Here is a 26,265-nt window from a genome sequence, read left to right on the forward strand (position 1 = left end):
AGTTTTTAATTATATAAAATCATAGAAGTGTAGGGCTGGGAGAGTCCCTGAGAGGTCATCTAATCCATCTCTCTGCACTGAGGCAGGACCAAATATACCTAGACCATCCCTGACAGATGTTTGTCTAACCCGGTCTTAAAAAAACTTCAGTGACAGGGATTCTACAATCTCTATTGGTAATTTCTTCCAGCACATAACTATTCTTTTAGTTAGAAAGTCTTTCCTAATAACTAACCTAAATTTCCCTTTCTACAGATTAAGCCAATTACTATTTGTCCAATTTTTGGTAGACGTGGAAAACAATTGATCACCATTCTCTTTAAAACATCCTTAACATTTTGAAGACTGTTATCAAATCCCTCCTCAGTGTTCATTTTTCAAGACTAAACATGCCCAAACCTTTTCTGATAGGTCAGGTTTTCTAAACGTTTTATCAGTTTGTTGCTCTCTTCAGTTTGTCCACATCTTTCTTAAAGTGTGGCACTAAAAACTAGACACGATTCGCCAGCCTCATCAGTGCTGAGTAAAGCAGAACAATTACCTTCTGTGTCTTTGATGCAACATTCCTTTAAATACACCCCAGAATATTACCTGTTTTCACAGCTGCGTCACACTGTTTTCTCATATTCAATTTGTGATCCACTATATCCCTCAGCTCCTTTTCTGCAGTTACAGTATCTAGCCAGTTATTCCCCCGTTTTGTAGTTGTGCCTTTGATTTTTCCTTCCTAAGCTTTGTACTTGTCTCTATTGAATTTCACTTTGTTGATTTCAGACCAATTCTGTAATTTGTCAAGGTCATTTTGAATTCTAATCCTAACCTCTAAGGTGCCTGCAACCCATCCCAGCTTGGTGTCATCTGCAAATATTATAAGCACTCTCTCCGTTCTATTGTCCAAGTCATTAATAAAAATATTGAATAGTACCAGAGCCAGGACAGACACTTGTATGACTCTGCTAGATACATCCTCCCAGTTTGACAGCAAACCACTTATAACTTCTTTTTGGTTTCAGAGTAACAGCCGTGTTAGTCTGTATTCGCAAAAAGAAAAGGAGTACTTGTGGCACCTTAGAGACTAACCAATTTATTTGAGCATGAGCTTTCGTGAGCTACAGCTCACTTCATCGGATGCATACCGTGGAAACTGCAGCAGACTTTATATACACACAGAGAATATGAAACAATACCTCCTTCCACCCCACTGTCCTGCTGGTAATAGCTTATCTAAAGTGATCATCAAGTTGGGCCATTTCCAGCACAAATCCAGGTTTTCTCACCCTCCACCCCACCACACACATTCACTCTCCTGCTGGTGATAGCCCATCCAAAGTGACAACTCTCTACACAATGTGCATGATAATCAAGTTGGGCCATTTCCTGCACAAATCCAGGTTCTCTCACCCCCTCACCCCCCTCCCAAAAACCACACACACAAACTCACTATCCTGCTGGTAACAGCTCATCCAAAGTGACCACTCTCCCTACAATGTGCATGATAATCAAGGTGGGCCATTTCCAGCACAAATCCAGGTTTTCTCACCCCCCCACCCCCATACACACACAAACTCACTCTCCTGCTGGTAATAGCTCATCCAAACTGACCACTCTCCAAGTTTAAATCCAAGTTAAACCAGAACATCTGGGGGGGGGGGTAGGAATAAACAAGGGGAAATAGGCTACCTTGCATAATGACTTAGCCACTCCCAGTCTCTATTTAAGCCTAAATTAATAGTATCCAATTTGCAAATGAATTCCAATTCAGTAGTTTCTCGCTGGAGTCTGGATTTGAAGTTTTTTTGTTTTAAGATAGCGACTTCTTTTTGAGTACTGTTTGTCAACCAGTTGTGCACCCACCTTATAACTAAAACTATTAGATGCATATACACATGATCACCTATTGTTTTCTACAAGACCTCTGCCTCATTCAGTGCAGAGGATGGACAAGAAGAAAAAGTATGTTCTCTTTTGTTTAGACACTGGAGTTGGCTGCAAGAGAGCTGGCTTTTGTTTCTGGTTCTGCCATAGACTACTGATGCAGTGCTGACAAACCATATGCATATTCACAAGAGGGTAGAATTAATTTTGCACAGGCAACCTTAATTCTAGCACTTCCTAACTTTTTAGTGTTTGCTTTGCTACTGAAATGTTTATGTAATGACATTTTTTGTATGTAATATTATATATAATAAAATATTTATTCTATAGGAACTGGAGGACATATCCCAAACTATGGCACAGTGGATTACTGGGTCAGGTTACGAGTTCCTATGGATCAGGCTATCAGACTCTACAAAGAGAGATCAAAAGCTCTGGGATACATAACTTCCAATTTAAAGGAACATGAAAAAGCCCCACAGGTAAGCTAATTTATTTTTGGTATTCACATAGAGTAAGCTGTTCAAAACTTTTTATTTCCGTTCAATAGCTTCCTTCCATTGTTAGCTTTTGCTGTGTATATAAACTCTTTTCATTATTTTTTAAGGGATCTTGAACAAGAAAAGTTTTTGATTTTACTAGTTGTATGATATAGTGTATGGTTGTGTCAGGGAGAATAGGTTTTAACCATCAGTCATTAATTGTCACTAAAACTACTAGCTGTTGCTTAATGCATAATTTGAAATTCGATAGTGGAAATACAGGATTTCGTGTTTGCTTATATCAGTTAGACTGATGTTGCAAAAACAGTTTAGCACAGTATAGTAAATAATTTTACCAAATGGCTTTTCTTTGATAGTTTCACAAATTTACAATAAAGTTACTTAAAATATACTACAATAAACTAATATTTTTTACACTGAACTGTTAACTTTTTCCTTTTTGTCTAATTCATCCAGATGAAGTCTATTAACATACGACTATTACTTATGCATCATAACAATAGTAAGCAACAGTCAGGGAGTAAAAGAGGAGAAGTTCAGATGTGTTTGACATTGGCTTAGGAAACAAAAAAACTTGAGCTAAACAAAATGAAACACTTTCTTTAATGGGATAGTGAGTCAGTTTTTGCTTTCAGTTTGTTAGTGTAAATCTGGAGTGGCTTCAATGGAGTTACTTCAGATTTACATCTGTGTAACCTGAGAAATTTGATGCAGTAACTTATATTTAGATCAATGCAAGCATTTTCACTTTGTAGTTGTTAAAAATAATGTAACTGTTAATAATACCAACAGTATTGCAATTTCTTACTCTGGCTTTGTGTTTACAAGAATTGAAGAGTCTTTTCATTGTTCAGCTATACCAAAAGAAGGACAGAAGACACTTGATATGGTTTTAATCAGGCCGCAACTTTATTATTAGATGTCTGGGAGTACCCAGCAGATAAAAGTGTACGGTGCAGGTAATCCCATGTTCATTCAGTAACTACCCAAGGGGCTTCCGCCAGCTCCCTGTCTTTTTCTGTCCAGGTCCCACCCAGCCAGCCCATTACATGGACCTTACCATTCACCCCCCTCTCATAGGAGGGTTAAGGTAGGCTATAAGAAAGGGGGTTGACTTCCTGCCAGACCATTCATAGGAGCCCCAAATCCACCCCATTCCATTCCTTTAACCAATACCTCCTTTTTAAGCCTTTTACCAAGCCATTTATCCAGTCACTGTATATCTTCCTTATGGATAGGGCCCTACCAAATACACGGTCCATTTTGATCACTTTCATGACCAGAAGGTTTTTAAATTGGTCAGTTTCATGTTTTCAGATGTTTACATCTGAAATTACATGGTGTTGTAACTCTGCGGTTCCAACCCAAAAGGTACCCAGAGGTGGGTCTGATTCCCTCTCCAGCCCAGCGGGGACTCGCAGCTAGGAACCCTAGGCTAGGGTGCTCCCAGCAGCAGGGAGAGGTCGGACTCATCTCCACAAACCTCCTTCAGCTGCAGGAACCTCAAGGGCTGTTGCCCAGCCCCAGAGCTTCCTCCAGAAGGGGGAGGCACTCGAAGGGGGTCTGATTTCCCCCGCCCACCCTGAAAGCAATCTTACAGGGGAAGGACAAGTCCTGTCCCTCCTCAGCCTGGCCAGCACTTGCAGCAAGGGGGAGATCAGATTTCATGTTTTTCACAGCCGTGAAATTGGTACGGCCCTACCTATGGAATACCTGCACTGGACATCCGCCCCACACTTAGACTATATGTCGCAACTCATTTAACTCCCTTCACGCATCACATTAACAAAGCCCTTCCTAAACACACTGTGAGGAGGGCAAAAAACCTCCACTCCACCTAGGCCAAGCTGGTGGTGAGGAAAAAATACTTTCCTAGCCACCCAAAAAGGGGTGACTAGTGCAAAGCCCACAGCAGGTCCTGACCAAAAATGTTTTTTTTTGCCACCTAAAGGGAGTGAGGATGGGTGCTGCTTCGCCTGCTCTGTGGAAAAGGGCTTATCCCACATGGGCTTGTCTCTTTTCTACCCTTCCGGTCCCAGGGGATGAGTCAGTGTTGCCACGCTGACCCATTCCCCCCTTTTGCAGCAGCTTCTGACCTCTCTCCACTCCCTCCCACCTGTAAAGCACTGTTCCCTTTCCCTCGGCCAGCCAGACAACAATCCCCTCCACACACACTTTGAGGTGCAGTGTGGTCATTTAATTGGTGGCTGCTGGCAGTTGTTAAAACAAGCATTAAAATCTGTATTTTGTGGGGAAATAGGGTGGAAAGAAACCTTCCAAACACCTGGCTGAATCTCTGTTGCTTTCAGAAATATTTCCTGTTATAATTTGAACACAGATAATAATATCATGTGAAGGGCCCAGTATATTCCTCACCTTCACAACTAGTTGCTGTATTGTGCTCCAGAATCTAAGCTTTCATTTATTTAAAAATAACAAAAGAACCCTAGCCCTTATGGTCACAAAAATACAGTGATCTTGAAAATGTGACCCTAATAGAACCTGTTACAAACAGATTGTCTCCCTGAGTCTAGTAGCCTGAAACAATAGCTCTGAGAGGTGTGCACTGCCCCATTCTCTCAGTTGATAAATCTGAAACTGTATGTTCTGTAGGTTTCAGTGACAACATTAATTGATCATTCTAGAGAATGATTCTGTTAATGTGATTTATCCCACAAAATCAAATTGTCCAGATATCAAAAGCCACACCTGAACCAAAAGTTCCACTTTCCTCCAACAACTTCTGCAATGCAATCACGCGCTGGCAGTACAAGTATCTCTGGCATATCAAAAACTAAAAATGTGGAGATGGAATAATGAATTTAATATCAAAATAAATAAGAGGGGAGATACTGAGCACTATTGGATTACTCATTTTTGTATTTAATTTTAAAACATTAATATTAAAATTACAATTGAAGCTGCTGTGGAATTCTTAGTCTACAACGGTGCCATGGAGTATACAGGTCTTGTGCAAAATGTATGTCCACCTTGCCCCAGAATATGCAAGGTGTTGATGATTTATGTAATAAATTAAGAAAATTTAATTGGCTTTACAGTACTATTGCACCGATATCAGTTGTTAGGGTATTGCTACACTTCAGAACATTTTATTATTGCTCTTCATATGCTGATTTTTTTTTTTAAATAAAGGCTTTGGGTCATGGGATGGAAAATAACTGGGACAAATAAATTCCTGGTATAACTATAGAGACACAATAGGAATTAATTTGGATAATTAATTTTAAATTATTGAAAAACGTGTGTACAAATGAGGTTATAATTATAAAAATTATATTGAGACATTGAATAGGGATAGGAATAAGTCAAGGTTGAGATGCTTGACTTTTTCAAAATCTTCTAGGGTTAAAAATACTAATGTAATTTTATACTATAATTCATTTGATTACCTATAGAACAATGACCATAATAGTTTTTTAGACTGACTGAGTTAGAGCTGGGTGCCTTTTTTTTTTTTTTGGGGGGGGGGAGGCGGGCAAATAGTTTATTTGCCAAACAATGCTGTTTTGGTCAACCAGAAAGTATTCCCAATTTTATGTCAAGTTTGGAGAATAGTTTCCCCCAAAATTTAAGTTTTTTGTTTGGTTGAATGTTTTTTGGGTTTGTCAAGGTTCCTCCCCCACTCTGAACTCTAGGGTACAGATGTGGGGACCTGCATGAAAACCTCCTAAGCTTACTTTTACCAGCTTAAGTTAAAACTTCCCCAAGGTACAAATTAATTTTATCCTTTGTCCTTGGAATATCCACTGCCACCACCAAACTCTAACTGGGTTTACTGGGAAACGTAGTTTGGACACATCTTTCCCCCCAAAATCCTCCCAACCCTTGCACCCCACTTCCTGGAAAAGGTTTGGTAAAAATCCTCACCAATTTGCATAGGTGACCACAGACCCAAACCCCTGGATCTGAGAACAATGAAAAAACATTCAGTTTTCTTACAAGAAGACTTTTAATAGAAATAGAAGTAAATAGAAGTAAAGGAATCACCTCTATAAAATCAGGATGGTAGATACCTTACAGGGTAATTAGATTCAAAACATAGAGAATCCCTCTAGGCAAAACCTTAAGTTACAAAAAAGAGACACAGACAGAAATAGTCATTCTATTCAGCACAGTTCTTTTCTCAGCCATTTAAAGAAATCATAATTTAACAAAAAGAAAAGGAGTACTTGTGGCACCTTAGAGACTAACCAATTTATTGTGAGAAAACCTGGATTTGTGCTGGAAATGGCCCACCTTGATTATCATGCACATTGTAGGGAGAGTGGTCACTTTGGATAAGCTATTACCAGCAGGAGAGTGAGTTTGTGGGGGGGGGGGGGGCAGAGGGTGAGAAAACCTGGATTTGTGCTGGAAATGGCCCAACTTGATGATCACTTTAGATAAGCTATTACCAGCAGGACAGTGGGGTGGGAGGAGGTATTGTTTCATGGTCTCTGTGTGTATATAATGTCTTCTGCAGTTTCCACGGTATGCATCCGATGAAGTGAGCTGTAGCTCACGAAAGCTCATGCTCAAATAAATTGGTTAGTTTCTAAGGTGCCACAAGTACTTCTTTTATTTTGCAACAGAAAAGCTTCAAAAACAGATTCCAATGAGAAGCTGCTGAACTTGAATTAATATGCAAATTAGATACCATTAATTTGGGTTTGAATAGAGACTGGGAATGGCTCGGTCATTACACTAATTGAATCTATTTCCCCATGTTAAGTATCCTCACACCTTCGTGTCAACTGTCCGAAATGGGCCATCTTGATTATCACTTCAAAAGTATTTTTTCCGCCTGCTGATAATAGCTCCTCTTAATTAATTAGCCTCTTACAGTTGGTATGGGTACTTCCACCTTTTCATGTTTTCTCTGTGTATAAATATCTTCTTAATATATGTTCCATTCTATGCATCTGATGAAGTGGGCTGTAGCCCACGAAAGCTTATGCTCAAATAAATTGGTTAGTCTCTAAGGTGCCACAAGTACTCCTTTTCTTTTTAAATATAGACAGACACAGACCCTTTGTTTCTCTCCCTCCTCCCAGCTTTTGAAATTATCTTGTCTCCTCATTGGTCATTTTGGTCAGGTGCCAGCGAGGTTACCTTTAGCTTCTTAACCCTTTACAGGTGAGAGGATTTTTCCTCTAGCCAGGAGGGATTTTAAAGGGGTTTACCCTTCCCTTTATATTTATGACAGGGTTGGAGTCACAAAAGAGCTTTAGGAGAAGGCAGCCTCCTTATAACTTTTGGCCCAGTGATTAGGGCACTTAGGTAGGATGACTGAATTGCCACTATTAATAATTAATGAATAGTCATTGGACCAAGAAAAGAGAGGGAGAATGACTTAGGGCACTCTACTAGGATGTGGGAGACCTAAATTGGAGTCCCTGCTAAAATGACTATTAATTATTTATAAAAAGTGGAAGAGCTTCAACAGCAAAATTGAGAAGTATCCGTACTAGAATCTCTGATTCCCTAATTCATAGGGCACTCTCCTGCACTATGGGAGACCTATGTTCAAATCCCTGCTCCACATCAGGCAGATGGGGAACTGAATCCATATCTCCCGCAACATAAGTGAGTTAAAAGTTATAAGAAGACTGCTGTTGCCACTTTCTCCTCTAGTCATCTTGTGAATCTAGTCCCCTTTTTCTTTTTCTTAAAATGCCCTACAAAAAAAAAAAAAAATTGAGTTGGGTTGAACAAAACATTTCATTCAACCCCACTCAAATTTTGTTCTGACTTTTCGATTCAGTGAAAATTTCAAAAGAATTTGTTTTGGTTTAACTCAAAATGAAACTTTTTTCAATTTATTGGAATTGTCAGCGAACTGAAGAATCCACTATTTGCCCAGCTCTTACTGGCACATGATTCATAAAGTTTTACAAGAAGAAAACAAATAAGTAGTAGATAGGAAAGGATTAATCTCTTCTTCCCCTATGCTTATAACCAAAGTTACTGAAATTTATTGTTCAAGTAAAGTTTTTACAGATTAAGTTAGTTAAATAGTAGTTTGGTTGTCATTCAAGCAGGCAGCTGTTTTTGCTTTTTATATAGGTCTTCTGTACCAGAATCAGAATTCTAATGGGTTTTAATTAACATGTGCTTTTTTCAGTTAAAGCAACCGATACTCAGAACTGACCAAGCCAGCGCTTCAGCAGATGGCAACTTAAATGAGCTTCATATTACAATAAAATGTTGTAACAATCTCCAGTCCCGAAAAAACCACGTTCAGCCAAATCCTTATGTTGTCTACAAGATCTTTGATTTTGCAGACCATGATACTCCCATCATTCATAGCAGCAACAGCCCTCAATTTGACGATCACATGTGTTTTCCAGTGCCAATGAATGCAGATTTAGACCAATATTTAAAATCAGAATCCTTGACTTTTTATGTGTTTGATGATGGTGAAACAGAAGAAGGTGTTTATGTAGGGAAAGCCATTGTTCCTCTTATCTCTTTAGCGCATGACAGATATATATCAGGTAAGAATTTGACCTTTTCAAAGCTAACTAACTTTACATGTACTGCTTCATGATATATTTTGTGTGTTTAATTCATCACTGTGTTTTCCCAGTTTTACATAAACATAAATTGAAAATCTGATATTGGGGATCTTTGCTTTGCATCTAATTACCACCAGAAAAGCAGAATGATTCAAAGCTGGCAATCTGTAGGGTTGAATGCAAGGTCCAGCTTTTTGCACAAGTCTTCTTGGAATGATGGGGGCAATTGTATTTTTTTTTTTAAAACTTCCCCATGAGTTAAAAAAAAAAAAAAAAGTAAAACCAACAGAAACTCAGTGGCGAAGTTCTCATTCAGCCTGCTCACACTAATGACAAGTAACATCTTTTTACCTTTTGACCTTGTGTTCTTCTGCTATGAATGGGCATTTCAACTGTGGCATGAATACTATATGATAATTTAGCCTGGCTGATATAAATCATCATTCATTAATAGGGACTGAGTTAATTGCTAAGACACCATCTATATTTTTTTTTATTCTTTTACAAATCCATGCATTTGACTTTTTGATCATAGATTTGACTGTCAGAAATCTATCCTGATTGGTTGACTTGTCAGTGTGATGTATTTCTCTGACACCACATCATTAGCATTCGTATTTAGTGTGGTAATAGAGCATTGTTAGTGTTAATATCACTTGGAAAGTGCTAAACTAAACATTAGATTTCTGACCTTGCTGCTTTATTAAAATGTAACAGGGCCTCTGTAAAGTACATAGAAAACAAATATAGATTAAATGAGTTTTCTTAAAAGAAATCTTGGAAATCCTCCTGAATGCATCTGTGTGATTAAAAAAGTTATCTGGATCTCTTGAAGATATACTTTCATAGCATTCTTTTTAAATGCTTAGTGACAGGTAATAACCTTATAATAGAAAGCATTTTGTAGTTGTTTTCTCTCTCTTTTTCCAGTGATCTTTCTTCCTTTTTCTAGTAAAAGCATGCTAATTTCCTCCATGGTTACCTTCCATCCTTTGACTTAATTTTTTCAGGATTTTCCTTTAATCATTTTAACTGAAGTGCACTTAAAAATCAATCAGGACATTCACGTGAGAAACCCTTTGTCATCTTTCAGCCATAGAGCAAAGAAAACAGTATGGTCATTTGAACCCATGCTATGCAGCAGACCGATAATAAATGTGAAAAAAAGTCCACAGACTAAAACAAATATAAATGCAACTTTTTTGAGGGGGGAGTCTTAAGATATTTATGATGAGGCTTCATTTTAGAGAGGTAGAGCAATATTTTGCACATTTATTAAGATGTCACTTCTAAGACATATGTCCAAATACTGTGTCAGCTGAGCCCATGGTCCTGCAGTCGGATCCACACTGATGAACACTTGCTCTCCTATATATCTGATTGCGGGATTGGGGCATATAGTGGGAATAATTTGGGAATATGTTGAAATATTAAAACACTGCCTGTAAAGTTTTGAATTATCTAGTAAACTGAAAACTAAGTGAAAGGTATTTCTACTTTTCTTTTTTGTTTTGTTTTTAAACTAATGCTGTCAAAGAAAAACATTTAGCATATAGGTTATTAATCTTATACTTAGCTGCACTTAATTGGTGCTGTAGTTTAGGATGCCTGTTTATATGTATCACTTATATTCTTAGAAAACCTATTTATTTACAGTAGATAATTATTGCTCCTTAATGCACCCCTGGAAAATAACTTAATGAAATCATTTGCAGAGATCCATGCTGAGACTCTAAAAATGTAATTTTATTATGTATTGAAGAGAAAATATATGTGGTAGTTTGAATTAGGGAAAGATGTTTCTTATGTGTATTTAAAATAGGAAAACATTTCCCAGGTTTGCTGGGCAGTGGACTCTCAGAGCTGCTTCATAATCTTATTTTAAAGTTCTTGTCCAACTTGTAACTAATAAAATAGTTAAATCTGTGACTAAAGGTGAATAGAAGCTGCTCTTCTTCGAGTAGTATCCCTATGGGTGATCCACTCTAGGTGTATTTGCATCTCTGTACCCCCGATCAGAGATTTTAGGTAGCAGTGTCCATTCAGCCTGCACATGTGCTCTCCTCTTCTAGTACTCTGCCTTGTTGCTACCACCCTGAGTTCCTTCTCAACCACCCTTGGCCTGAGAAGGAGCCTTAGCAGAACCCATTGGCAGAGTTCTCTTAGCATTTTCTTATGTTTCCTTCAGTATTAGACACTGTAATAGAGCTTCCGTTAGTGTTGTTACCACTTTTTCTTTTCCCCCTTTCCTTTTTCCTTTTCTCCCCCTCCCACATAAAAAAATTCTTATTTTGCTTGAGGAATAATTATACTAAGGCTATAATTTAGTCATGGGTATTTTTAGTAAAAGTCATGGACAGGTCACAGGCAATAAAGAAAAATTCACACCCATGACCTGTCCGTGACTTGTACTATAAATAGTAGCTTGGGGACCACTGCTCAGGGAGGATGGAGGGTGCGGGGCCAGTCACTGCTCAGGGGGACAGGGTGGTGCCAGGGTCAGCTGTTGGGGGCTGCCGAGCAGCGGCTGCTCTGACCACTGGCAGGAACATCCACCTGCTGCTGCTCCAGCTGCCCGCAGGACTGTTGCCAGGGGCCAGCAGGCCTAGCTGCCAGGGGTCGCTGAGCAGCGGCTGCTCCATCCAACCCCAGGACTGCTGCTCAGGCAGTCCCCGGGGCCAGGTCGGGCGATCCTTGGGGCCAGCTGCCTGGGGGTGCCCAAATAGCAGCTGGTGCGGCTGGCTGCAGGGCCACCCAAGCGGCTTCCTGTGGAGTTGTTCCAGCAGCAGCTGATGTGGCTGTACCCAGGGCTGCCTGAGCAGCTGATACCCAGGTCAGCTGTTTAGGCAGCCTTGGGGTCATCCACAGTGGCCGTTGCAGAAGTCTCAAAGGTCGCGGAAAGTCACAGAATGTGTGATTTCTATGACCTCCATGACAGACACAGAGCCCTAGTTATTACCCTAGTGTAAGTTAATTTTACTTGGTTTCTTCCCTTTTGGGACGTGAACCCTAAAAAGGGTCTGGCTCCCCCAGGTTTAAATGTTGCCTTGCCTGTTGAGAAGCCATTCCTGTCAGCTGTGGCCATTCCCACTGCATTTGTTGCCTCAGAGAGTAACAGGTGCCTCAGAAGTGCACGTTTTGCCTCAAACTTAAATTGAGAGCTTGAAAAAAATGTGAGCTAAAGTCAAAATGGCTCATGATGGAAAGCTAACTCTGACCAGCCTCCAGACCTGGGACATTACTCTCCTCCCCCCCATACGGCAATTCCTGGTGAGGCTGATCCCATCAACATCATTGGCTCAGCACTCTCTGGTGACTTCAAAGAGGAAATCCTTGGATTCCTCTCAAAAAGTCTCAAAAAAGCAGGCCACTAGTCCCCCGAGTAGGGAATCAGCCAAGAGAATGAGTTCTCCTACAAGGTTGACTATGTTGGTACCGAGTGACCCATGACTAGGTACCCACAAGGCTGCATGATCCTCAGGTACCGTTACCACCAATAAGCCCAAAGATCATAAGGAGGCAGGCTTGGCTAGATCAGTACTGTCGAGGGGAAAGGATCTGCGAAGAACAATGCAGCTCCTCTAAAGTTGAACCAATGGAGTCTTATAGAGAATCGGTACTGAGTATTTCAGCTCCACAAAAGGCTAGGGCAATATCTGCTAGCCATTTGTCGGTCCACAAAATACCTCCAGTACCGTTGACTCTTTCCACTTCAACAGTCTCTGCTCAGCCAACAGCTGCTTCGATGCCAAAGGAATTTTGGTTCCCTAAAGACTTGATGGTCTCGGAGACGCCTGAATCACCTTTGCTAGGCATCAACATGACTGCAGTACTGATTATGTCCCAGTCCCCTGACTTACATATGCTACCAAGACAATCTCCTCCACCATCCATGACTGCTACACCCCGTCAAGCGACGACGAGGTAGATGATGGGTATTACCTATACTCTGTGTCTGTGCAAGGCTCTATATGACAACATCATTGATCTAGCCATGTAGAAACCGATCAATCTATCACCAGGGTAGACAAGGCCCACCCACTTGGTATGAACACCCTTGATGCCCCCATCCAGGCCCTTTGCACCACCTCAGTGGCCATACTGGGACCCATGGGCAGCATATAGATACCAATTCTTGAGGATCTTTGAGGAACATCAGGAGAGACTAAACAAGGAGGCTACACCTGTGATCAACATTTCTTCATGTTTCCTGATGAAACTGTTGTTCCTCTCCCACCATCTAGAGCAGGCGACTTCAAGCAGTTGCAAGACCTTTTTAAGAAAGTAGTGGATTCACTACAAATCTTGCTTGAAGAAGTCAGAGTCACAGTACAAAGTGATCAACATCTTGCAGACATGATCATTGGCCCAAATTGCACTCCCCGTCAGCGAGGCCTTGCTCGAAAACTATATGGTAGACATCAGCTACAATACCTCCTTCATGCAAACAGGCAGGCTAAAAATGTGTGCCATTAAAAGATATGGACTTTTTATTTTCTTACCCATCCCCAAATTTCAGCACGATCGACCATATATTTACCCTTATCCTCATCCATCTCCACCCATGTTTCTTCCATCATGATTGGAGAATGGATTTACATGCACTATGGATACCTTTAGGTACATATATTGGGATACCTTCCACAAGAAGTACTTGACCTTGGCTGTTTCCTCTCCTCACCCCCACCCCCTCACCCATATACATCAAGGTTCCCAGATATTTGCTGATTTCTTCCTCAATATCAAACAAAAGTATATCTGTTGCCCAATTGGTTAGGTGTATCCCATCCTCTCTGAATAACTCGGGTGCCCAGTTTGATAAGTCCAGATGAGTAATTACCAATCCTCTTGGTCACATATGAATTTAGCCACTTCCATATTTATGTACTCCCTAGCCCAGTGGTCCTCAACCAGGGGTATGTGTACCCCTCGGGGTACACAGAGGTCTTCCAGGGGGTACATCAACTCATGTAGATATTTGCCTAGTTTTACAACAGGCTATATAAAAAGCACTGGCGAAACCAGTACAAACTGAAATTACATACAGACAAAATGAGAAAGTAAACAATTTTTCAGCAGTAGTGTGCGATGACACTTGTATTTTTTATGTCTGATTTTGTAAGCAAGTAATTGTTAAGTGAGGTGAAACTTGGGGGTATGCAAGACAAACCGACTCCTGAAAGGGGTACAGTAGTCTGGAAAGGTTGAGAACCACTGCTCTACCCTTTCCAACCCATGGAGGCTTGATGGCTTCCTTCTGTATGCTCTGTTGTATCAGTTCAGACCAAATAATCATCACTCCAAGGAAAAAATTCTGCGCCAAAAAATCTGCGCCAAATCCCATTTAGCTCTGATCATCAAGTTGATTTCCTCACACATTCCTAAATCATTTTTACTGAGGTGAAAAATAGTCACATCCAGTGGCTGTTACCAGGTTGCCAAAGAGTGTACAAGGGGTATCAGCTGGTCCCAAAGTATTCCCCCTCTTTGATCCGTTCCTTTGCTCCCTATAGATTGCCCTTCCATCCATGCTGACTCAAGAATGCTTCATTAGTGAGACCCAATATGTGAACCTATGGGCCATATGCACAATATTATGCACACACCTCTGTCTCCAATTCCTGAGCCCAGTCGTGATCCCGAAGGAAGGAATAAACATAAAGAGTTTAGCACATAAACACTTCACTATCCTTGTTGACAGGGGCCTCCAACCAGTATGCATTTGGATCCCACCATTGATATGCTTGATTTGTTGGGCTCCCATTCTAACGTATGCTGTGGATATAACCAATCAATCTTGAACAAATTCGCTAAGGGAACCTCAACAATAGGCATTCTTTTACATTGTCATGAACTGAAATTTCGTTCTCCAAGGTAACTCCCTCCGAGGAAAGAGTGACACATACATTAAGCTTTGACTGTTTTGCACTACCTTTTCCCCTATTGTACTTATGGCCTGCCCTCAAAATCCTTTGCTTTAAAATACTCTCCATGTGAGACTTGAAATTATAGGACGTATCCTTTTGCTTGGAATTAATATTCTAAAGCCTGTCTTGGTTGTGGTGCTGCACGGAGCTCAAGAAACGGAATGCCATTCCTCTATAATTCTTGTATTACATGCTGTTGTTTCACTTTGCATGTTAACTATATAGCTAGATGGGTTTTGCACTCTCCTTTCAGGTACATTTGAACTAACAGATTCTGAAAGACATTCTTCTGGCACCATCAACATTGAACTAAAATGGAGGTTCGCCTATCTACCTCCAAGTGGATCAGCAATGGCAGCAGACCTAGTGAGTTACATCCAAAATGAAAAATCAGCAGCAACTAAATTACCAATGAAGGAAGAAGTGCAGACTCTAATCCTGACCCCTTCTTTTACTTCATCAATGACAGTAAGTAATCTAACAAATTCAAAGAAGTTAGAGATAGAAAAGACCTATTACAGTAGGTCATCCTATCAACCTTGCCAAGTAGGATTAATCCCTACAATACAGTGCATTTAATAGAGACTAGTAGAAATACTTCATACAACCACCAGTTGGATTTCTGCTGGAAGAAAAGGCCTCTATTTTATCACTTTTGAAGCTTTTAAAAGTCTTCTGTACACATAGACAATTGTAAAGGAGAGACAAAGCAAACATTAACCTTTTTAGATAGAACCATTTTCTAGACATTTCAAATTATTTACCTTTTTGTTTTTAAAATAAGTAAATTCCAAATCCTCAATCAGATTTTACAGGGAAATATTTCAGTATTGTTCATTAATTTTCCAAACAATGCTAGCTTCCACTGTTTCTACCTGTCACCTAAAAGTTCCCAGAGAAGGAACTGAGAGAAATACAGACATTGGGAGAGCGCAAGAGGAAAAACAGACACTCAGAAGCAGAATTATGAGGTGGTAGGCTGTGGCAGAACAGGCATGCCTGCCTCTTTGGCTCTCAGCTCTCTCCAGGCTTTTGGCGCTTGTTGTGTGGCTGGAGTGGTCAGTCAGCAAACCCCTCTTGCTGTTCTCCTGCTTTCAGCCTTCCTCTAGTAACCACCTATAGCTTTCTCCAGGGACCTGCTGGAGTCTCCTGGTGTCTGGAAGCTCTCACTTACAGATCACTTGCTCCCAAGCAACTCTCACCTGCCCTTTTCCTGACTGACTCGTCCACTCTCTGTTTCTTCTCCATTTCTGTGGTCCAGGTGCTAATTAGGAAGCAGCTTATGAGTCATGGGTGCTTTGGCCTCTTTGTTCTTAAAGGGCCAGTACTACATTGTGACAAACATCTTTTTTAATTATATTGATTTATCCTAGGCACCAAAGCCCAAACCAAGGCAGCGTACTGCTCTAGCAGACAAGAAAGTGTCTTTTATGGATGTCAGCATACTACCGATTCCAGTGAGGTTTAAGTATTTTCTTAAGAGTTTATGTGTTGAAAATGTACTCATGCAATAATTTAAACAAATTATTGTACCAATAATTACTATTTTAATCAGCTGAAGCCAGTTAACTAAAATGGAGTCTCTCACGTCAGTTGTAAAATGTCCTGAGATGAGTGTTAAGTGTCGTTTATTATTTGTTAATATGGTGTATTAATTATATTTGGCCTATATACAGTTACGTTCTTCTGTTCATAAATGCATTTGATAACCTTAATTAATCATATTAAAAACATAGTATCAGTGTTGATCTACAACTCTTCCTACTGTCAGTTAAATTTTAGTCAGATTTGTTTTGAACAGTAATAAATACCAAAGAGCATAAGTATAAACTAAGTCAATCTATTGTAAGTTCACCATAAAAGATCAAATTCAGCACTGATGGAATCAAACTTTTTCAAAAGCCTAAATCTGAAAAATGAAAGTAGGAAGTGTGTGTGAGTGTTTATATGAAATATGTAAGGCTTCCACTTAAATGTAACTTTAGTCACATTAGACTTCTATATAAGTAATATAAACATATTTTGGGACCAGATTTATTCACAAGGACCATTCCCCCACCCCTTCCTAATTTGCTCCACAAATATTTGAAGAAACATTTTTTGCTATTTGGAGTCTGTCTACCTGATTTGCAGGTATAATTTGATGCATAAGGTTGGGATTTTCAAAGGGAGTTAGGTGCCCAAACCCTATTGAAATTCAGTAGGATTTAGGTGCTCAACTCTGTTCTTTGAAAAGCCGAGCTTTGCTGTGCAAATGACCTAAATTCCTGGCAAAAGTAATATTAGTAAAAGTTTCCATTAATTAAAAAAAAAAAGAATCAAAACAGCTTTTTGTATGGATTATAGCCCAGACATTGCAGCACTGTATTAGTGTAAGAGAATCAGAAACACAAATGGGTTAGAAATAAACGTAAACCTTAGTAGTCTATTTACTTTGTCTGGGTATGGTACACTCTGGTTCTTAGATATTCATGTGACCTTTTTGACAATACAAATAATTGCAGCTGCTTAAAGGAGGTTCATTTGAAAGCTGGGCTGAAAGCCTGCCTTTTATGTGTTGGTTTTTGTAGTATCGGTTAACTATGTCTCCTTATTGTGTGCCAATACCTCAGAGCCCTGTTGCTGATGCAGACAATGAAGAAGTTTCACAAAAAATTAAGGCTGACACACTTACTGTTTCAAATGTTCCAGAGGTATGAGGTGGTTCAAGTTTTATGATGTCATATACCAATTTGTGCTTGAATTCTGTTTATATGTTGATAGCTGTAGCAGAAAATTCATATCAGCTTTGTTTAATCATGCGCTAAGAGTAAAACTGTAATACAGTGGTATTCTAGTTGTTTGGTAATTAGAATTTTAATTGGTTCTCTTGATGAATAACTAGAGTAGAGAAATTGACTAAGTGGTCAGGAATGAAGTTGGTATCAACATTATCATCCAAGTGCTGTGTGTTCATCAACTGCTAAGTAACTAGGAAATCCAAGATAAGAATCTAAGAGAAAAAAATTACTTGATTTGTCAGGCAGGTCAAATGAATGTTTTAGTAAATGGTTTTATACAGGCGTACAAGACATGTCATGTTATATATTAAAGAATCAAAAGTACAGTGCCAAGAAGGATTAGAGTTCATGGAAGGACCGTGCATAATACTGCCATTATGGGCTGCTGTCCAACTTACTGCTTCTTTACACGGTATGTAGCCTTCCAACTGTACATGCAGAGGAAATAGAAAGAAGAAAAAAATACATTTAGCAGGCTAAGCCTGGATCAGTATTTGGATGGAGGAAATTTCATTAAATGCATTGGAATATAGGTGATTCAGTGACTGACATTATTTCCTCTCAACCACTACTAAGTTAGTAATATTCCTACATAATTCCTTATGCTTTTAACACTTGAATTAAATGCATCTCCTCCCTCCCTTTAAAGATGATCACTAGATAAGAGCAAAAAAATTCCACCAATTTTGGAATATATTCTGAATACGTAAAATACCAAGGGTAAGAAAAGTATTAAATACATAATTTATTTTAAACCTACCCTTTCTTTTCTTTTATATCTCTTGAAATGTTGGATAACCACCTTTTGGTTCACCTGTCCAGTGTATCACACTAGTGAAGTCACATTTGCCATCACTCTGAACTGGAGACTTTACCTTTCTCTGTTCCCCAGAGGAAAATAAGGATAATTAAATAGTTTTGCAAACCTGTGCAAGGATATTCATTTCTGGCACCTGACCTTCCTTCCAAATCCAAGACATTTAGATTACACCTCTCTTACTGCCAGCAATGGCTGCGGCAGAAACTTGGCAGCAGCTATGTCCTGTCAGTGCTCCTGACAAATTATCAGTCTGGTGAGCTAACAGAACAGTGGTTCAGTGCTCCTGATTTTACATTCATACTCCTCTGTTTAAAGCTTATTTTGAGGGCAAATAAGCAAGCTAATTCCCCCAATTTACCTCCAGGGAACACATTTAAAGGGGTTTGGTTCCCCTGGCTGCGCTCTTTCTGTTTGTTCCTCCTCCCCTTAAGGCAGAGCAGGCCAAATAGAATGAGCCAAAGATTACAAGGAGCTCCATCTGTTAGGAGATCATCTCGTGAGCTGCAAAAAGGGAGCTCTGCCACTGCCACTGTTTTTCATAAAGAATGCTCCACTGGCCAAGGATTGTCTGGAGCACACAGTGTCCCAGCTCTGATTTGTCTCCTATGCCAATGGAGGGCCTAAAGCCAGCTTCATACCAGCAGAGAACTGTTCAATTGATGGAAGAGTCCTCAGTCGCTTCTTAAAGTTACTTTGTATTGCTGCAGTGGTCTAGACTAGTGGAGGGACTCACCTGGCCCAAGAATAGAATGGTTATGGGAAGCCCTGGAGCCCCATGCCTCCAATATTGTAGGGGGACAGGTGCAGCTCAAATGTCTGACTGGAGAGAGAAATCAGACCCAGAAAGAAAATGATCTGGTAACAAGCTTTACTGGGCTCCCTATAGAGCAGATAAAACTTAGTCCAGCAGAATTGATGGGTGTAATATCCCTGATTTGGTACATACTGGAAAAGGTACCATGATCTGTGATTTCCGTGGATCTAAAAGAGGGGGGGAAGAGAACTTTTGAGAAAATTATAAACTAAAGCATTCTCTTACCCTCGATTTTTGAGGCATTAAATATATAATTTTTAAACTGGCTCTTTTTTAGTGCCATTTTCAGTTCATGAAGACACTGCATAAAGGCTAATCAAGGTTATAAAAATACCATCTGAATAATAATTTTTCTAAAAATAAATGGTTTAAAATACAAGTTAAATGTTTTGAAACCATCAGAGGCTGCATTTATGTTGACAGATGCCAAGAGATTTTATGAATTATATCTTTAGAAATGTAAATTGTTATTAATTTGTCCTTTTTACTCTGTCAGATATTTGTTATTGCAGTTGATAATTGATGAGCTTTTCATTGCTCTCTATCCTGTTTAAGCTATATCATTAGTAACAGGTCACATATATAATGCATACGAGCCATAAATCTTCAAGTTTTAAGTCTCAGTAGCTTTTCCTATTCTAGTAGGTGTTATAAATACCACAGAATGTCTATAAATATACCTACTTTTATATTGCTTGCCTTATTTGAGGTTATACAGGAAAGAGTGGCAGATGATAAAGTAAAGGAAACTTCTGAAGAAATTCAGCAGAAAAAAGATGACCTTTCTCGGCTATCTGAGGGTCAATTGGCTGACCAGAGCTCGGCTACTTCTGGAGATGAAACAGAAATAACTGAGGAATTGGAACCAGAAGGTAACTTTATTTTTATAAATTATAAATGAATCTATTTAATTAATAAAGCTATTTCTCTTTCCATTTTAAGCATTTTTGTTGACAGTGGGAGCTACCTCATTATAAGAAGGTTCATGACAGAAATTATATTCTGGTGTTCGTCATGACTGTACCTGGGTGGGTTTGTTGGTGTTATTCTTAACCCAACAGGAAGCTATATAGTAATTGAATGCAAAAATCTGGTATCTGACCTAGTTTCATAAAATATTAAAGGAAACCTGGCTTATATTCTCCCTTCAGAAGAGTGATGTTCTAAAGACAGTTTTAAAAAATGTTCCTCTTTTGTCTGCAGATAACAGCCAACAGTAATATCAGAGATCATCTCAGACAATGAGAGGGCAGTACATCTTATCACATCTGTGACTTCAAGTTATTAGAGGCAGATTTATATACAGACTACAAAAGTCAGGTCATCCTGTTCTAGCTCTTATTTTAAGCTTAGTATCAGGGAATCAAGCTGAGTCCTTGCCTACTAAATAAGGGCGGGAACAGGATACAAGATTTTTATATTCAGTTGTTTATAGCTTCTTGTTAGGCCTTCTGTTCCCATTAGGACTGCAAAAATCAAGAGTTAACTCCCTCTGCTTTTTATTTTTTTTTTTATTTTTTTTTTATTTTTTTTTTTTACTCTAGCAAAACTGAGCTGAAGGCTTTGTAGAAGTGTCTGCCTGAATCCAACCCTAACCTGTTTCTGAAAAATTATTTTGCAATGTAGTCATTTATGTGCAAGCTGCTGAAACCTAAACAGTGGAAATCAAAGCTTAATGCAATATTCCTTTTAGGGGCTGTCAATTAATCGCGGTTAACTCAAGCAATTAAATCAAAACAAATTAACTTGATTAAAAAGTTAATCACAGTTTTAATTGCACTGTTAATAATAGAATACCAATAGACATTTATTATAAATATCTTTGTTTTTCTACATTTTCAAATATATCAATTTCAGTTACAACACAGAATACAAAGTGCTCACTTTTATATTATTTTTATTACAAATATTTGTACTGTAAAAAAGATAAAAGAAATATTTTTCAATTCACTTCATACAAGTGCAGTCTCTTTATTGTGAAATGCAACTTACAAATGTAGAAAGATTTTTTTTTTTACATAGTGCACTTAAAAACAAAACAATGTAAAACTTAAGAGCCTACAAGTCCACTGAGTCCTACTTCTTTTTCAGCCAGTCGCTAAGAGAAGCATGTTTGTTTACATTTACAGGAGATGCTACTGCCTGCTTCTTATTTACAGTGTCACCTGAAAGTGAAAACAGGTGTTTGTATGGCACGATTGTAGCTAGTGTTGCAAGGTATTTACATGCCAGATACTCTAAACTTTTGTGTGCCTCTTCATGCTTGACTTGTAGATTGAACTGTCTTTTGTTTATCTTTTTTGCAGTGCAAATATTTGTAATAAAAAAATAATATGAAGTGAACACTCTACATTTTGTATTCTGTAATTTGTATTTGTAATTGAAATCAATATATTTTGAAAATGTTGAAAAACATCCAAAATATTTATAATAAATGTAAATTGTTATTCTGTTATTAAGTGTGCAATTAAAACCGGGATTAATCATGATTAATTTTTTAAATAATTTGACAGCCTTAATTCCAATATTAAACTAATCTTTGTTTACACTGTTGTTTATCACAGTAGATTTGATACAATTGTACCTCTGTTTCCACGATCATAGCCATTAGTGTTTTTAGCAGATCAGAAGAAAAACAAGGGACTTTCTAGACCATTTAGTAGTCATCGATTTGCTTGTTTCATGGTCTGCAAATGAGAAAAGATTTGCATGACTTTCTCAAACTGTATTTATTAGAAAAACTAGTATTATGCTCCTAGGTTTCTCAACAAATCTCAGATGGACTGCAAATACAGAATTTTTTAACTGTTTTTTTCCCCAACAGATCAAGGTAAAAGACAGGCAACTGATGCCATGGAATCAATAATAACAGACAGTGATGACTGTATTGTTCCTAGCCCAGTGTCCAACAATATTAAACAGGTCAGTCAGTATATTTATGGCAATTAAATGCTTCTGTTCGGGAAATTATGAAAATCTAAGAAAAACATATTTTAAATGCATCTGCCTCTAATATCAGAAGTGAAATATCAAGGGCTAAATTTTCAAAGAGCCTTCAGTTTTTATGTGTATCTGTTTCAAACTGAAATAGGAAACTTGTGCACACACATCAGGTAACTTAGCCTAATGACCTGATTATGCATGCAAAAGAGGTTTTCTATATACATAAGTTAAGCTGTAAATTTTCAGTCATCTTCAAAACTTGGCCCTCAGGTCAGGCACTTACGGATCTGACTATGTAATGTATGTGCAGGTACAGGTTTGCAAGCATAAACAAATAATATGCAAATTATATGCAGCTATCATTTGTGTCCAGTACAACTTTCTTGCTTAGGAAGCCTTAACATTGCATTTAGAACATAAAGCAGTAACCCAAGAAAGCTAGGTAGCATTGTAAATTATAGTAGATGAGACTTGGGTTCAAATGAGAAAAACAGATTTGTTCGTCTCATCTCAAATCACGCATCCCTTTTTCACATTTTAGTATAATTAGAACTTCTCATGAAGAGCCCAGTCCAATTGCCATTTAAGTCAAAGAAAGTTGGGTCAGCCCTAAGGGATGTCTACTCTGCAACCAGGGTGTGTGATTGTAGCTCGTGTAGACATAATCTAGCTACATTGAATCTAGTTAGCTCTGCTGTTAAAGCAGTGAAGCTGTGGCATTGCGAGCTTCAGCATGGACTGGACATGCCAACCTAGAACCCTGACTAGTAACTTGTATGGCTAGCCCACACTGAAGTCTGTGCTGCCGTGGCTTTTTTGTTGGGATATGTCTTCATGAGCTGCAGCCACACCCCATGATTGCAGTGGAGACATACACTAAGAAGAGTGTAGAACTGGATACCATTGTGTCACGCTGTCTGGAGTGGCTCATGACTGACCGTGCCAATCTCGGGGCAGACTGTCAAAAGCAGGGCAGAGCCCCTCTTCCCCCCCCCAACTAGTGGTATATTCTATCATTAGATTTCATCAACCCAGTAACAAACGTGAACTCCTGATTCACTGCAATGTCTTACCATGGAGTCACAGATAATTCCCTTGGGCGTTCCAGTCTATCTTGCCCCCAGGTAAACTGGACTTAGTAATAAATGGTCACTTACACCAAAAATCAGAAAATATTCAGGTTGCTCCCAGTACCAAGAGACCAGAAACTTACCCCAGATCAACTTGTACCTTAGATCTCCCACCAAAGACAACGCTGGTAGCCAAGCATATAATAAACTAATTAAGGATTTATTAACTAGGAAAAAGAAATGAGAGAGTTATTTACAGATTAAAGCAGGCAACATATATACACAAAAGAGTTCAGTCTGTGGTTCCAAAATGTTACAAAGATGTTGTGATCTGTCAGAACTGAATGTCTTTTTAGGGCTAAGCCAGGTTGACCCTGGTGATCTCTGCTTTTTTTGTTTCTTAGCTCCAGCCCTTGTAAGAGTCCAGACAGCAAAGAGATGAAAAATTTTCATGTCAGCTGTCTTTATTTCCCTCTTCCAAATTCAAGCTGATGGGACGAGCTTTCTCTCACATAGCACCTTCATGGGTATAAGAGGGCCATTAAACCAGGCTTTGAGTCATGATGTTCCACAATGGTCCACTAAGTCTTGATAGTTCTTCTGGATGGGCAGGACTGAGCACTTTTCCTGCCTAGGTTCACAAGTTCAGAGCAAGCATTTTTACAATTATAAAGCATAACTTACATATTACCTTATAGTGCAGGATATAGACATTACAAGTAAGATTAATGCATGCAGCAACTTATAACCATTTCATAAAATCTAAACACATTCTTACATGTTCAACACCTATCTTGAACAATATTAACATATAGGTGAGCTGGTCTGATTTCCAGCTATGAATTTGTCAGTGCTCAGCTGATGCCTACAGACTTGGCAAGAGGTGGCACCTAGTTTACCAGCATCACACATGGAATTTTGCAAGTCTGATTGGGGTGCATGGGCAGAGATGTATGTGATATTTGCACAACAGCCACCCACTTTAAGTCTGTATTTTAAAAAAAAACCAAACACACACACTTCACTTTTTAAAGCATGTCTCTTAAGGTTTGTTTTTTTATTAAAAATGGTTTCAGAAATACCCAGCCAGACCTAATTATCAGGAGAAAAAAGCTTGTAGGTCACACCATTATTCATGATGTTTATTAACCTAAACAGGCAAAAAGAATCAAGGAGTTTTCATGGATGGACTCCACACACAGAAGAATTGCCACTCCAATCACTCCCCTGAATTTAAATATTACACCAGATGGCCTCAAATCAAGAATTTATCTTCCCTACAAGTCTTCAACACTAGCAAGCTCACACCAATGCAGGCCTGATCTTTGTAAGGCAATTTGGGTCAAATGATAGTAAACCATATGCAATCCCTGAAGCTGGATATGTATTCTTCCTTATGATTTCAATTATCCCTTCTCCCCAGCTGCACTTATGTTAGGAAATGTTATTCCACCAAACTTTGCTTGAAGCCCAGTTGAGCATAAGCATAAGCTAACAAAAATAGGTCTTCCTCTCTAAATTTGTGTTCCATAAACCCCTCTGAATATTGTGGACACCTCCACTATTTCTGAGATATGCCCTCTAAAAGTATACTGTGGACACCTCCACTATTTCTGCTCAAACTGTCTATGTTAAGAATAAGAATCAGTTTATTATTTATATTTAAATGGACTTTTAGGCTGAGTTTTAAAAGCAGAATGTTCATTCTGGAAAGTTAAAATGTTGGAGTCATTAACTAAGCGACTTTGGATTGCAGGACATTTTGTAAGTTTGTAATTGGTGTGAAAGAAAGTTCCACTCTAAAATAAAAAGTACTGAAGACAGTCTTCAGTCTGAAAAAACAACCAAAAAAATCCAAAACGACAAAAACAAAAACAAAAAAACCCACCCCAAACAATAACTGAATTTGGCCAGTTAGACTAAGTATTGGCTCCATTCTAGTGAACATTCTTTCTGATTTCTCAATTTTCCTCATAAATTCACAATGCCACAGATCCTTTTTCTGTTAGGATTTCCAATGCCCTTACTAAAGGGATTGTTTTGCATGTTTTATTTTTTCTGTCCGCCTAATCGATCAAATGCTCAAAAGCAGATGGTTGCTGTTCATTATCAGCTTTTTGGTCCTCCCTTCTTTGCAAAATACTGGTGGTTTTTTGTTTTGTTTTGTTTTGTTTTTTTGGGGGGGGTGTTGTAGTTTAATTCTAGGACAATAAAAAACTTTCTCTCTGCATCTCTGAATTTTCAGATAAACTGAACTCAAATGCATTTAGCATCATTTACCTACAGGCAAAAAGAAAAGGAGTACTTGTGGCACCTTAGAGACTAACCAATTTATTTGCTCAAATAAATTGGTTAGTCTCTAAGGTGCCACAAGTACTCCTTTTCTTTTTGCGAATACAAACTAACACGGCTGTTACTCTGAAATTTACCTACAGGGTAATTTTTAATACATTTCATCCACTGAAATATTTCCTCCCACATTTGACCTTTAAAGTCCCAAATGAAAAAGTTCTGTTTTAAGTTCCAATTCAACAAGATACTTAAGTATGAGAATATTACTATTAACTTCAATATTATTATTCACATGCTAAAAGTTAAGCATGTGCTTAAGTACCTTGCTCAATTGAGACCTTAGTTAACTTTCTAGGAAGTGGTTTAAACACTTGAGTATTCTGTCCTTGTATATAAGAAATGTAGGTCCAAATCCTGCACCCACAAAAGGGCCAAATAAAGTTTAAAGGATGCAGTGCTTGGCAAGAGAAAAGGAGAGGAAATTTCACACTCAACTGTACTGAGAATGCATCTGCAACTCCACAGGGAAAGGAATATGGGTGTGCTGAGGATTTGCCAGAGGGTTTAAGTGCATTATCATAGCACTGATATACATGGCTGCAAATCTATAGGAGTGTAAGCAATGGGTCCTTAGCAGGACTCAAGCTTGCTGCAGTGATTCCTCTAGCTCTATTACCAATACAAACCCTTGCTTCCATGGTCCTTTTTCTTCTGATTTGTTTG

The 26,265-nt window shown here is 38.7% G+C and overlaps 1 protein-coding gene across 8 annotated transcripts in view; it reads left to right on the top strand.

Annotated features, from left to right (window-relative positions):
• RPGRIP1L (RPGRIP1 like) overlaps positions 1 to 26,265 on the top strand; it is a 141,483-nt gene that overhangs the window by 66,090 nt on the left and 49,128 nt on the right. For 7 of the 8 annotated variants that reach the window (XM_075118353.1, XM_075118351.1, XM_075118350.1 and 4 more), the window contains 7 exons: positions 2,206 to 2,357; positions 8,503 to 8,875; positions 15,077 to 15,291; positions 16,197 to 16,280; positions 17,436 to 17,516; positions 19,947 to 20,109; positions 22,062 to 22,159. In XM_075118353.1, the coding sequence (XP_074974454.1) occupies positions 2,206 to 2,357; positions 8,503 to 8,875; positions 15,077 to 15,291; positions 16,197 to 16,280; positions 17,436 to 17,516; positions 19,947 to 20,109; positions 22,062 to 22,159 (1,166 nt within the window). Of the gene's footprint in view, positions 1 to 2,205; positions 2,358 to 8,502; positions 8,876 to 15,076; positions 15,292 to 16,196; positions 16,281 to 17,435; positions 17,517 to 19,946; positions 20,110 to 22,061; positions 22,160 to 24,408; positions 25,481 to 26,265 lie in introns of those variants that run through there. The other variant, XM_075118352.1, reaches the window with a different exon arrangement.

The sequence above is a fragment of the Caretta caretta genome, chromosome 12 (assembly GCF_965140235.1).
Source record: "Caretta caretta isolate rCarCar2 chromosome 12, rCarCar1.hap1, whole genome shotgun sequence".
Lineage (NCBI taxonomy): Eukaryota > Metazoa > Chordata > Testudines > Cheloniidae > Caretta > Caretta caretta.